A 13,363-nucleotide genomic window follows, 5' to 3' on the forward strand; every position below is an offset into this window, starting at 1 on the left:
AGGTGTAAGGGTTGGGAGCTAAAAATGGTTAAACGCAAGCAAGAAATGAGATGCCCGTTGAAGTGACTGTCCATGGGACTAACCACGGGAGCCCATCTGTCACTAGAACCTTCCAGTTCATCTGCAGAAGCTTTTCTAAGGGGGATGTCCTGGGTGATGAACTCATGTTCTTCTGCTCGAGTCAAGCTTCTTGTGGATCAAAAGGTCTTTTTGGTCTTAAAGTTGATGCTGGGTTGCTCTCGTGTTCTCTCTGCCTGGGGGACCCAGCCCTCAGCCCCCTCTCTCTCGGTGCAGGACGCTGCTCACCTGGAGTCGGGCCAGCCGGTGCAGTACGAATCCGACGTGGTCGTGTATCTGCAGGAGTGCGAGGGGCTCATCCGCCAGCTGCAGGTGGATGTGCAGATCCTTCGGGATGAGAATTACTACCAGCTGGAGGAGCTGGTGTTCAGGTGAGAGGGGCCGTGTCCGAGATGGTCCGTGGATGGAGAACCGCGGTCAGGGGCTGATGCACGGGGCTCCTCTGCTCTGTTGTGGGGAAGGAGGGAGTGTGCGTGCATCTTCTTACCCGTGCCTTGCTTGCTCTTCCAGGATCATGCGGCTGCAAGACGAGCTGGTGACGCTGAGGCTGGAATGCACTAACCTGTACAGGAAAGGCCACTTCTCCACCCTGGAGCTGGTGCCCACGTCCACGCTGAGCACGACGCACTTGAAGGGCGAGTCCCTGACGAAAGGGCTGCACACCTCCTCTGCCTCCTGGTTCCGGAAGCCCATGACCAGGACAGAGCTGGTGGCCATCTCTTCTTCCGAAGACGAAGGCAGCCTCCGGTTCGTGTACGAGCTGCTGGCCTGGGTGGAGGAAATGCAGGTGAGCGCTGGCTCTCTGGGCCAAATTACCTGCCTCTGCTCACACTGATGTGGGAAGGTAGGAAGCTGGTCTGGGCTTTTTTCTGCCTTTATCTGTGAATAATTGCTTTGATGGTTCAAAATTTCTGGAGAGCACCGACGCTTTTGTCTTGAGTTGGCTTTTCTCTCTCGTGACCCTGCTGCTCAGTGGGTATCAGAAGATCCTTTCAAGGCTGGAAGCAAATCTGTACCGATCCAGTCGGTCCTTTGGTCTTATGTGGGCGTGAAGCTTGTGAAGGCTGTCCCAGAAATCAGTCAGTGTTGGAGCACTGGCTTAGGACCTTCTACCAGGACTGGCGTGGTGTTTGTTCCCTCTTGAGTGATGTAGGAGGTTTCCTTGCCCTCGTGTCCTTTTGAGATATGCTCCTGAAGATGAGGAGTGCTGACTTGGGCCTCTTGGCCTGTTTTAGATGAGACTGGAGCGGGCAGAGTGGGGGAGCGACCTGCCGAGCGTGGAAACCCAGCTGGAGACCCAGCGGCACGTCCACACCAGCGTGGAGGACCTGGGCTCCAGCGTAAAGGAGGCCCGGATGTACGAGGTACGGTGGCACGGGCTGGGGGACGCGGTGCGCGGCACGATGTGTGCGGGAAGGTCGGGGCGTCAGGATCAGCTCTTGTGGGTAAAGGTGCCTGGGGCAGAGGTATTTTGTAAGGACGGAGCTTCTGACTTGACGCTGGGCTGGTGCAAGAGGCTGCTGCCCTGGAGCCATCCTCTGCACCTCCTTTTGCTCCCGCAAAGCTGGGGAGAAAGGATCGGAGATGGGGTTTCAAGGGATGCCATCCTGTGTCGGGTAACAGGAATATTTTTCATCCTTCAGGGTAAAATGTCTCAGAATTTCCGTGCTAGCTACACGGAGACGCTTGGCAAGCTGGAGACGCAGTACTGCAAGCTGATGGTGAGTGGGCTTCGAGTGGGCTTATTGCACTGCCCGGGGAGCGCGGGGTCCACCCCTGCCGCCCCGCTCCTGAGCATCCCTGCTCCGAGGCTGGGGAGGGGGGAAGAAACCGGTTGCCTGCAGAGCAGGGAAGAGGAATCACGCTTCGTTGTGTTCAGGAAACCTCGAGCTTCCGGCTGAGGCACCTCCAGAGCTTGCACGGGTTTGTGTCCCGGGCCACCGCTGAGCTGATTTGGCTGAATGAGAAGGAGGAGGAGGAACTGGCCTACGACTGGAGCGACAACAACCCTAACATTGCAGCCAAGAAAAACTACTTCTCGGTGAGTGACCGCGGGGCAGGGCTGGTGGGACGCGGCTCTCTTGGGTGCGCTGCTGCTGCTTTTGGTCCGCGGCGGCACCTTTGGCTACCACCAGACCTGAAGTCCCCAGAGGTTGGATGCTCCCTCCCAAGTCCCTGAGCTTGTAGCTCATGAGTGCAGCTGATGAAAGAGCTCTCCCTAGAGCAGAAAGTGCAAAAAAGTGTTTGTTTAATTGAGTTTCAATCGAAAAGGCATCAAAAGATGTCTTTTTAGCACTATTTGGAACTGAAGGCATCTTTAGCAGGGGAAAAAAAAAGTCTGAGCTCAAGAGGAAAATTGATTCCTCTTTAAAGCAGTATAAATAAATTGCTGTCTTCCACAATCATCTGGAACTGAAGAGGTCCCCGGGCAGGTTTCCAGTATCTGCGTTCCATCTGCCCCGCGTGTTTGGTGCACAGGAGGCATCCTGATGGCAGCCGGCTGTGGTGCTCCCGTAAGCCGTGCTGGTTTCCCTGAGATCCACCGGCATTCGCTGCAGCGCTCCCATACCGCCTGTTGTATTGGTCGGACACCTGCTCCGAGCGAGGCTGCTCCCCGTAGCCGAGATTTGGACTTTGCTTGTGTCCTTCGTGCAGGAGCTGACGACGGAGCTGGAAGAGAAGCAGGACATCTTCCGCTCCCTCCAAGACACAGCCGAGCTGCTGTCCCTGGAGAACCACCCGGCCAAGCAAACCGTAGAGGTGAGCGGCTGCGCGGAGGAGCCCCAAGAATCGGCTGGCAGCAAATCTTCTCACCCAGGACTGGGAAACTTGCTGTCCCATCCCAGGGTGCCCTTACAGGCAGCCAGGGCTGATAAAGTGTTTTATGGTGGCAGAAGAACATCAGTGCAGTGATAGAGCTGCTTTATTCTGGGGAGTGCCATGAGGAGCTCGAGGCCGTTCCCAAATAATCCTCACCTCAAATTAAGGCACAGATACGCTTGTCCAGAGCATGAGCCTCTCCTGCAGCGAGGCGGTGCAGGGAATGGCCTCGGCTCCTTTGGAGCTATCCAGGCTTCCAGAAAAACCGTGGTGGTGAAGCAAAGGGCTGCGGGGACATCTTTCTCCCTGGTGTTTCTCTCTGGGGTGGGAGAAAGCAAACCTGTGCTTGCCGCAGCCCCTGGCATCTCTGGTCCAGGGTCTGCCATCTCCTGCTCTTCGTGCCTGTGTCCAAAGCCTCCTGCTTGCAGCCAGATCTTGCCCGTTTATGTACATCGTGCCGCTGTAGCTGTGTCCTTCCCGTGACCCTCCTGGCTGGTAAATGCTCGTTATTCATCCCCGTTCGGTGTGTGTGTTTCTCAGGCCTACAGCGCTGCCGTGCAGACTCAGTGGCAGTGGATTAAGCAGCTCTGCCTGTGCGTGGAACAGCACGTGAAGGAGAACGCCGCCTATTTCCAGGTACTTGGGAGGGACAGCCCAAATTTCCCTGGTCACCACCCTCTGCATCCCACTGCATGAGCTTCATACACTGCTGCTCCCTTCGGGGGAGAGGGAAGGAGGGATTTGTGTGCCCATGGGGGCTGCTTTCTCCTGAATCATCTCTTTCTCCTTAGCTAAGCTCTCTGGGGATGTCTCGCTAGGGCAAAAGGGATCAACTTCCACGTAGTTCTGGCCATCCATGTGGGATGCTCACTGCCTTTGCAGCCCTAAGGCCAGAATAGTGTCAGGAGCTCCTGGTTGAGATGTTGGGGTGGTCCCTTGCTGTGCTGGGTGCTGCTGACCGCTTGGTGGACTTGTGCAGGCTTCCTTGACCTTCTTTGCCTTTGCAGTTCTTCAGCGACGCCCGGGAGTCGGAGACCTACCTGCGCAACCTGCAGGACTCCATCAAAAGGAAGTATTCCTGCGACCATAACACGAGCCTGACGCGGCTGGAGGACCTGCTGCAAGACTCCATGGTGGGTTCTCCGACATCCCCGCCACCCTGGGCGGGCGATGGGTGGCCTTCTTGCTCCGGTCCAGCAGCATTGCTTGGGGCACCTCTTGCTTCCCAGGGAAAACTGGGCTCCTTTTATTCCCGCAGCAACGCAGTTTCATGTAACGCGGTTTGTTTCCTCATCTCGGTCAATGTTCTGCTTTTCGTTGGAGCTGCTGCATGTGTTTGTACGTGGCCATGGGGTGCAGGCTGGGTGCCGCACCGCTGCCTGGATGTCACGCTGCCGATGGTAGCCAGATCTCGGTCGTTACGACAGCCGACGGGTCGCTTTGGTTTAGAGGCACCGTCCAGCATCTTTCTGTATCCTCGGGGTGCAGGGGCGTGTGCTGTCTGTGCAAACACAGCTTGCCGTGTGAGCTGGCTCTTCCCCTTCGGTGCCCATCATGCCGTCCTGCTCTGCACGGAGCCGGGCGTGTTCTGCAGACGGAGGTGTCGCGCAGAGCCCGTAGCATGCTCCTGTGTCTGCTTTTGAGCTGGTGCTTGCTAGGAACGGGGTGGGATGCGGAGAAACGCGTGCTTTTTATCCGGACCAAATCCCACGTTAATCCATCGCGCTGTGCCGGTGGGGGGAGAGCCAGGGCAGCCCGCCGGGGACGGGGGCTTGGGGGCTCGGCAGCGCTGATCTCTGAACACGTGGCCTGGCTTAGCTGTGGCGGAGCAGAGAGCAGATGATGGGCAATCGCGCTGCGATCTTCTTGTCCGAATTGACCTGAAAAAAACTAACCTAAAAACAAACGCCAAGGAGCAAAGCATCAGATGGTGTTTGAAACCAGGGCCGGGGGAGGATTTGGGCTGTGGGTTGACCACTGAGCCACTGGTGGAGGTGGAAGGAGGTGACGTTTGGGGGTGTGGAGGCAGGTGGCTGCTTTGGCTTTGCTCTTAGTGCACACCACTGATTTCCAGCGTGTCCCCAGTGAAGCTGGGATGCCGTTACTGGGTGTTCGTGATGGGTGCATCAGCTGGGCTAGGACTCGCCGTCTTCTTTCCTGGAGGCCTGGGAGGTCCCATCCTCTCTGTCATGGCCTCGGGGTCGTCCTGGTCTGTCCTCCCGCGCTCCCAGGATGCGGAGCAGCCAGCCTGGCTCCCGGGGTCCGTATTTGTGAGCCCTGCAGCACCTGAAGTCTGGCAGGCGCCGTCCGGGGTGGGAGAGGCTCGTCCGGGCAGCCGGAGAGTGGCCACGATCTCAGGACTGGGGCAGCTGCCCTGAGCTCAGCTATATTACTCTTTCTTACCTAATAAGTTAAAGTTGTATTTCTTCCAATCATGCTCCCTGGGACAGGCACAGGTAGTTTATTTAATCATTTATTCTTTTCTTTTTCTTTTTTTTTTCTACCATTAAATTATCCTCCACTGTTGTTAGCTCACTAACCGACCCCGAGAGTACCAAGCATGAGGGAGAACATTTTTCTGGGATCCTTTTTCAACTTTTGCAGCCAGAATGGGCTGAGCTGCTACTAATCACACGAGCTGCCAGTGTCGTGATCCGCACACGTCTCCATCGGTGCCGGAGGCTGTTCCAGGGGAGCTTTGCCACCAGTCTCCCGGGTTGTCCCATCACCAAACCCAGCAGGGAATCAATTATGCAGCATTTTCCTCCAACCGGCAAATTTCTACCCAAACCCAGAGACCTGTGCGATCACTCCACCACTAGCCCCTTCTCCTGAGATTGTTTTATCCGCATAATTCATCGTATCTGCATTCCAGCCATTGGTTTAAACATGCCTTCATCCTTTGCTTTAGAAAAGGGAGCATGCTTCTGTGGTCTCTCCTCCAGAAAACTAAACGTCCCCGGCTTTGGGCTGGAGCTTGTCCTGCTCTTGGCCCCTTACACCTCCTGGGACTTTAATTTTGGTGTATGCTGTGTTCTCTTTTTTTCCCTTTTGAAAGAAAATGTTTTCTTGTCCTAGCAGCAAAAGAGCCAGAGGCGTGCATGCGGCTTTGCAGGGCAGTGGGAGTAGTAGTGGAGAGGTCCCACCCCGACCTGAAGTCCGTTCTCCCTTCCATCCCATCTCCTGACCCCTCTTCCCATCCCGTTAGGGCAGCAGGATCCTCCTGATGTGTTTGTTCAGCCCTTGAGATCCCAGCGTAGCTCTTGCAGGCCAGCGTTGGGGTGGGGGGTGCCGAGATGCCTGGGAGAGGCCTCTTCTCCCCTGCCTCGAGCAACCCGTCCTTCATCCTTCTTCCTGCCAGGACGAGAAGGAGCAGCTCATTCAGTCGAAGAGCTCCGTTGCCAGCCTGGTGGGCCGGTCCAAAACCATCGTTCAGCTCCGGCCCAGGAACCCGGAGCACCTCGTGAAGAGCACGATCCCCATCAAGGCTGTTTGTGACTATCGGCAGATCGAGGTGAGGGCTGGAAGGGTGTCGGCGTGACTCTGAAAGGGAAGACGGGGACGAGGCAGGGGAGCAACGCCCGTGATGGTTTAGGATGAGCTCTGTGGTGTCTGTCAATGGAAAGCAGGAACGGAGTGGGAAGACGGGAGGAGGGAAATAACACGGCTGTTTTTCCTGGAGCTGATTTCCATGTCTCAGATTTATTCTGGGCAGGATCTAAAGCCCTTTTCCCCAGGGAGGATGGGCTTCATCAGCCTCAGCCAAATAAGCACGTGGGTGGTAGCCAACTCTGTTAAACTTCCTTGTCCCTTCTTCTCCAGACGTGAGCGTGTTGCACTGCTTGGCACTATCCCAGGCTTTTGCTTGATTAAAATATATATCTCTCTATATTTGTGGAAGCTGGCTCGCCCCCAGGAGGGGAGCTGGCAGCAAGGGCAGGCGTGTGCAGCCCTGCTGCTGGTTTCTGACGGGCCGGGTGGTGTTGGTGCCGCCGCAGATCACCATCTGCAGGAACGACGAGTGCGTGCTGGAGGACAATTCCCAGAGGACCAAGTGGAAGGTGATCAGTCCCACGGGGAACGAGGCCATGGTGCCCTCTGTCTGCTTCCTGATCCCCCCGCCCAACAAAGAGGCCATCGAGATGGCCAGCAGGTAACTCGCGGGTCTCTGCCGCGGGGAGGTCCCAGAGCTGCAGTGGCAGGGGGTTGGGGAGGGGGTTGGTGGCAGGGGAGGGGACAGATCTGGGGTGGGAATGGGAGAGGAGCTGGGGTGGAGGAATAGGAGTGGGTGGCACAGGTGATTTGTGGTGAGGGAAGGCATCCCTCGTGGTTACACAGCTGCCAACTCCATCGCAGCAACGGCTATAGTAGCTTGCAAAAGAGAAAATGATGATTTGGGAGGAGGGATCCCTCCAGGGATCGCTGGCACTGGCCGGCAGGAGCATGGCTCGCTGCGGGCTGCCGGGCTGGGATCGCTGCCTTGATGGGCCGCTGGCTGGCAGCGACGGCTGGTGGATTAACGGGGTCAGGGCTGAGCGTGCTGGGGAGATCCAGGGCTGACGGATCTGCTCCTTCCCCTTGCAGGGTAGAACAGTTGTACCAGAAAGTGATGGCTCTCTGGCACCAGCTCCACATGAACACAAAGAGCCTCATCTCCTGGAACTACCTGCGGAAGGACATAGCCCTGGTGCAAAGCTTCAGCATGGAGAAGGTACGGCAGGAACATCTCTGCCTGGCTCCGGGGCTGCGTTGCTCCCTGGCCGGGCTTCTTCATGTGGCTGAGGGGGGAAAGGAGGTGTTAAAGGGAAGACCAGAGACTGCAGGGTTGGGGAAGTCAAGGCTCTGTGCACCTTGAACAGTGGGAAAACCTGAGCTTGGGGGTTCTGCACAAAATGATTGCAGTTTTTCCCAATAAAAAGAGCATCGGCAGTTTGCTGCTGGGCTGTCATAAGCATAAGAGATTGTGGACTCAGCGTTTCATTAGGGAGTGAGCAAGGCTGGAGGGAGGATAAGGCTGATATGGAGGAGCTTGTCCCTTCTCCTCTAAAAAGCAAATACTTGGCAAACGGAGGTGATTAAGGTGGGGAGGGTGGCCTCAGTGGTGTGTAGGAAGTTGTTCCCGCTGGTGAGATGTGCTGCTTTTCCACTTGCAGCTCCGCTCCTTAGCGCAAGGGGAGTGCCAGCAAGCCATGAAGAGCCTCCAGGCGCACTACGAGGATTTCCTGCAGGACAGCCGCGACTCGGAGCTCTTCTCGGTGTCGGACCGGCTGCGCCTGGAGGAGGAAGTGGAGTCTTCCAAGGAACACATCCGGCAGCTGCTGGAGTCCATGGAGAACGGTGAGCTTCAAAGGGCTGATGGATTTACCAGGAGCTGTGAGGACTCATAAACAAAGGATTTATGGGATGGCTTCAGTTGCTTTTTTTTCCTGCGCTAGCTAGTTGATGGTGTAGGCAGCTGCTCTCCTTATTTCTCCATCCATTCAAGTGTTCGGCCCTTGTCCAGCAGTGTTCCTGCAGAGAGGGCTTGGCTTTGCAGCTTCAGCCTAACTGCTGAGTCCTCTTACCCTGATCTCGTTGGAGATGGGTTTAGTCATTAGTCAGGACGCATTCTGAGCGAGGAGCTCTTCCTGCATTTAATCTCTAAGAGAACACACGTGGCGGTCGCGGTCCCGCTGTTCAGAGCAGCGGATGGCTCCCGGCGTGACGCAGCAGGGCTGAGCGCCGCTGAGACTGGGGACTCCGGCTTCACCGTGCGAGGTGCCCTCTGGCTGGGCTCGTTCTCAGCTGCGTTTGAACGAGATGATTTGATGAACTTGTTTTCTGGCGAAGCAGAGACCTCGGTGTCAGTGCGATGCTGCACTGGGCTCCGGGGCTCCCGGCAGGTCCCGTTTGGGGCAGACACCGGCCGAGGTTGTTTGAGCTGCTGTTTTGGTTTGTCTGTGACTTGCAGAAGACAAGGATGAGACCGTTGCCAGGACGTATCTCTCAGAGCTGAAGAATATCCGTCTGCGCCTGGAGGAGTGTGAGCAGAGGCTAGTGAGCCGAATCCAGTCCCCGAGCAGCGCCCGAGCAGATGGTGATACTATCCAGGAGAACACCATCCGCATTGCAGAGCAGGAGGTCAGTCCTGCTGCTGTGAGACGCGGAGGGGAGGGAGGTGGTGGCCGCTGGTCTTTAGCGTGCGCCAAAAATAGCTTTTAACTTCTCCAGGGTAAACGTGTGGGTGGTGGGTGCATGACTGTGTGGGGTTCGGGAGGATCTTCCTGCACAGAAAGTAGCAGGAAACCTCTCCAGGTGGGCTCCCTGCTCCGTTTCATACCCGGCGCCTTTGCCAAGGGCTTTTTCTCCCCCTGCTTGGGCTCTCCTTTCACCTTCTTTCCCTTCCTCCCGTAGCGCTTGCAGGAGGATCTGCAGCGGCTGCAATCGGACCTGCGGTTCGTTTCTGAGAGATGCTACAGCTTCCTCGAGAAGGCGCCTGCGGGGTCCAGCACGCCCCACTTGCGTTCCGAACTTGACTTGGTGGTGAACAAGATGGACCAGATGTATGGGCTCTCTTCCATCTACCTGGACAAGTGAGTCGGGATGTGCCTCTGTGCCTAAATACCTTTTCGTATCGGCCTGACTCTGCTGAAGACCTTTCTTCTGGCCCTCTAACGCACCGTGCGCTGCGCTCCATCCCTCTGCGGCACGCGGTGCAAACAGCCTCGCCATCAAGAGGATCTCGGCGAAATTTTGGATGTCATTGTGCTGCCTCTGTTTGATTTGCCAGGTTGAAGACAGTTGATGTTATTATTCGTAACACCCAAGGAGCAGAGTCTCTGGTCAAAGGGTACGAGGTTAAGCTGAGCCAAGAGGAGGCAGTCCCCGCCGACCTGGCAGCCATTCAGTCTCACAGAGCGGCGTTACAGGTTGGTGCCGTTCGCTTCCCAAGGTGGGCAGGCAGAAACCGGCCAACGCTTTGCCGTTTATCCAGCAGGGGCCTTCCTTTTCTCTGCTGAATTTGTACCGTATGCCATTTTTCTTGCCTCGATATAGCTGCCGGCAGGATTTTGTGCTGCTTATGGGATCCCTTATTGCTTTTGTAAAGGTAAAGGAGCTGCTCTGGCTTGTGCTCCCTCTTGCAGGGCACATGGAGCATCTTGGCAGCTACACGTCCTGCTGCTGTAGGACAGGGGCTGAACCAATCTGACTCGCTCCAGGCTGGGAACACGGTCCCCTCCATCTCGTACCTCCTATAATCAGCCAGATCTTTGCAGGTTAAGGAGAGTGGGACGATAAACCCCTTCTCAGGCTTGTCAGCTCCGGGCAGGAGGGTGTCTCTGACTTAATGAGCCTTTTGCTTTTCATGGCATTGAACCGGTGCTGTCTCTTGCTGGTTTTGCAGCAGTGGCTCGGGGAAGTGAAGGACAAGAGCTCCATCTTCTCCACGTTGGAGGAGGAGATGGCAAAGGCGAAGGTGGTGGGAGAGCAGCTGTACCGGCTGAGACAAGAGCGCAGCATCGACCTCGAGCGCTATCAGGAGAAGGGAAGCCAGCTGTGGGATCGCTGGCAGCGAGTCTGCGCCCAGATTGAGACCCGGTGAGAAACCTCCTGCCTCCTTTTGCAGATTTACTTTCATGCTTCGGCTGAGAGCTTGGGTCAGGCTTATCAGCAGCGATATTTGTCCAGATGGTGGCCGGGATACCCCTACAGCCTACGGTGGCATTTCGCCCTCCTCTTATTTGTCTTGGTTCTTCTCTCAGCCACGCGGAGCTGGAGAGCATCCAGGAGGTGCTGAGTGATTACCGGCAGTGCCACAGTGCCCTAATCCAGTGGATCGAGGAGATCACGGTCCAGCAGGAGCTGATGAAGCCGGGGCAGGCGGAGGACAGCCGGGTGCTGTCGGAGCAGCTGAGCCAGCAAACGGTACGACAGGACCTTGTGATGTCTCCACGGCCTGGGCGCTGCAGTCACCATGCCCTTGCTTTTCTTTTTCTAAAATCTTTCCATCTGCGAGCTTGAAAATATGAAACACAGTGGGGAAGAGGCTGCAGGCCTGATCTGGGTGTCTGGGAAGTGGAGAAACTCTGCTTAGCTTAAGGGGGAGATGAGGCCTTGCATAAAAAATTGAAGAGGACAAAGACTTTACCCAAAAGGGGAGGGATGGGGACTGAAATTCAGCTCACCACCCATGGCAGCTGTCCTGACAAGTGTTTTTGCTTTGAATTCTGGTGAAGGCTTTGGCTGCAGAAATCGAGAAAAATCAAGCCAAACTGGACCAGTGTCAGAAATTCTCCCAGCAATACTCAGCTGCCGTCAAGGTACGGGTCCCCTCCTGCACCTAGATAAGGCTGGCTGGGCAGAAGCGGCCGCAGCGCAGTGCGCGTCTCGCATGCTCCATGTCTCTCCACCCCCGGTTGCGTTTGCAGGACTACGAGCTGCAGCTCATGACGTACAGGGCGTTTGTCGAGTCGCAGCAGAAGTCTCCCATGAAACGCCGGCGCATGCTCTCGTCCTCGGACGCCATCACGCAGGAGGTAGGAGCACGGCCGCCCGCCCGACCTCGCGAGGGAGAAATTGTGCAGGGGGTTCTTCGATGCCGAGCAGCCTCTGTGAAATGAGCTCCTTTCTGCTGAACTCTCTTGTATAAATAAAGTTTCCACCCTCGCTGTTTTTTCCAATAGCCAGAGAGGATGGCTTAGTGCTCTAAGCACCAGGTATGAAATACCTAGACTCCTGGGAACCCCTGGGTCAAATCCAGCGGGGTCGGCTCAGCCCTTCAGCCTTGCGAGGTAAATAACCAGAGCGCCACGCAGCGTTACTGTGTGTGGATCTTTGGGATGAGACCTGTAGGGACCCAAGGTCTTGTCTGCTCCATGTGGATATGAAAGATCCCGGTAGCCCTCTTGTAAGAGTTGAGCATCCGCCCCAGTGTCCGTGACTGGAGTCTCCCCTTCGCTCCAGTGTTGTGCAGCATGCCGTGTGTGGCCACAACCCTCCCCGTCAGACTCGCTGCATTTCATTGATGCTGTACGGGGTCTGCGAGGTGCCTGGGGGCTTCCCAAGCGAGAGATGGTGCATCCATGTCATGTACTGTAAAGTACGTCGCTCCGGATCCGCCAGTCGTGGCTGATGTGCCCTGTTTCTCCCTCTCTCCCTTTGCAGTTTATGGATTTGCGGACTCGCTATACAGCCCTGGTAACGTTAACCACGCAGCACGTGAAGTACATCAGCGATGCTCTCCGGCGGCTGGAGGAGGAGGAGGTAAGGGTGTTGTGTGGAGCTGAACTCTGTTCAAAGTGTGCAGGCTCATTTCCTAGCACCCCCGAGGGTGCTGCTCCCCGTTCAGGTTACATCTCGGGCGCTGCTCCCGACAGCCTTCTCCGCCTTTGGAAATCTGGGGCCCCTTTGACGTGGTTATCTTCTCCCTCCTCTGTTTGCAGAAAGTAGTGGAGGAGGAGAAGCAGGAGCACGTGGACAAGGTGAAGGAGCTCCTGGGCTGGGCCCTGGGCTTGAAGCAGAGCGTACAGGGCAGGACGGCGGCTGCTGGGAGCAGAGAGCTGGGCGACATCGAGAAATCCATCTCGGAGCAGCAGGTAAGCAGGGGGGCAACTGTCAGGCAGTTTGTTTAACTTCTGATCTTTTCCCACAACTGAATTAAGCTTCTTTCTTTCTTTTTTGTTTTTTTTCCCGACAGGCCCTGAATGAGGAGCTGGCTGCAAAGAAGGAGCAGGTCTCTGAGGCCATCAAAACTTCACAAATCTTCCTGGCAAAACACAGCCACAAGTGAGTGCGGCCCGAGGAGGGGAGAGGCAGGGAGAGCAGTGGGGGGAGATGAGACACCTTAGAGCTGGCGCCGGTGGGCTGGCGTCCCCGGGGTCCGGTGCCCAGCTCCCATTAAAAACAGCGATGAGCTGCACGTGGAAGTTGTCGTCTTTCTTATCTGCAAGAAGAGCTATGAAATATGAAACCCATTTCTCCTGTTAGGACGATATTAATCTGTTTTAGTAGTGATCCAGCCCTGATGTTTGGGGATTCGATCGTTACAGGGCAGGTCAGCCTTTGCTGAGCACAGTTACCCTTGCTGGTTTTAGCTGAGCTGGGCAAGGAGTAGGGCAGTGGGAAGGGGGGACTCCTGGGGGATTTGGCCTTTTCCTTCACCAGAAGAAGACGTTAATTCTGCAGAGCTGGGAGATGGTTTGTGCAGTTTCCCTGAGAGATTTCCCCTTCCCCTTACAGGCTTTCCCATCCAGAGAAGGAACAGATTTCTGCTCAGATCGGTGCCCTGAAGGAGACCTACCAGGCGCTCTGCAGCGACTCCACGGAGCAGCTCCAGCAGCTCCAGAGCCAGCTGGCTCAGGAGACGGAGCACAAGGTACTGGTCCCCGCTGGGTCCCGTGGCTGCACGGGCACAGGGTGTGAAAAAGGTTTTGCTCGGTTGCGTGTCTCATGGCCACCAGCCGCTCACAGCCCGTCGACTTTCTCA

The 13,363-nt window shown here is 56.3% G+C and overlaps 1 protein-coding gene across 12 annotated transcripts in view; it reads left to right on the forward strand.

The window, feature by feature from the left end:
• MACF1 (microtubule actin crosslinking factor 1) overlaps positions 1 to 13,363 on the forward strand; it is a 141,102-nt gene that overhangs the window by 46,303 nt on the left and 81,436 nt on the right. For 11 of the 12 annotated variants that reach the window (XM_082329574.1, XM_082329572.1, XM_082329580.1 and 8 more), the window contains exons 13-35: positions 295 to 449; positions 589 to 865; positions 1,314 to 1,442; positions 1,722 to 1,799; positions 1,958 to 2,119; positions 2,734 to 2,838; positions 3,439 to 3,534; positions 3,906 to 4,031; positions 6,260 to 6,412; positions 6,897 to 7,051; positions 7,483 to 7,609; positions 8,052 to 8,235; positions 8,849 to 9,018; positions 9,292 to 9,470; positions 9,668 to 9,806; positions 10,283 to 10,476; positions 10,641 to 10,803; positions 11,115 to 11,198; positions 11,307 to 11,414; positions 12,043 to 12,141; positions 12,321 to 12,473; positions 12,575 to 12,663; positions 13,117 to 13,252. In XM_082329574.1, the coding sequence (XP_082185700.1) occupies positions 295 to 449; positions 589 to 865; positions 1,314 to 1,442; positions 1,722 to 1,799; positions 1,958 to 2,119; positions 2,734 to 2,838; positions 3,439 to 3,534; positions 3,906 to 4,031; positions 6,260 to 6,412; positions 6,897 to 7,051; positions 7,483 to 7,609; positions 8,052 to 8,235; positions 8,849 to 9,018; positions 9,292 to 9,470; positions 9,668 to 9,806; positions 10,283 to 10,476; positions 10,641 to 10,803; positions 11,115 to 11,198; positions 11,307 to 11,414; positions 12,043 to 12,141; positions 12,321 to 12,473; positions 12,575 to 12,663; positions 13,117 to 13,252 (3,261 nt within the window). Of the gene's footprint in view, positions 1 to 294; positions 450 to 588; positions 866 to 1,313; positions 1,443 to 1,721; positions 1,800 to 1,957; positions 2,120 to 2,733; positions 2,839 to 3,438; positions 3,535 to 3,905; positions 4,032 to 6,259; positions 6,413 to 6,896; positions 7,052 to 7,482; positions 7,610 to 8,051; positions 8,236 to 8,848; positions 9,019 to 9,291; positions 9,471 to 9,667; positions 9,807 to 10,282; positions 10,477 to 10,640; positions 10,804 to 11,114; positions 11,199 to 11,306; positions 11,415 to 11,521; positions 11,670 to 12,042; positions 12,142 to 12,320; positions 12,474 to 12,574; positions 12,664 to 13,116; positions 13,253 to 13,363 lie in introns of those variants that run through there. The other variant, XM_082329571.1, reaches the window with a different exon arrangement.

The sequence above is a fragment of the Platalea leucorodia genome, assembly GCF_965183815.1.
Source record: "Platalea leucorodia genome assembly, chromosome: 18".
NCBI classification, from domain to species: domain Eukaryota; kingdom Metazoa; phylum Chordata; class Aves; order Pelecaniformes; family Threskiornithidae; genus Platalea; species Platalea leucorodia.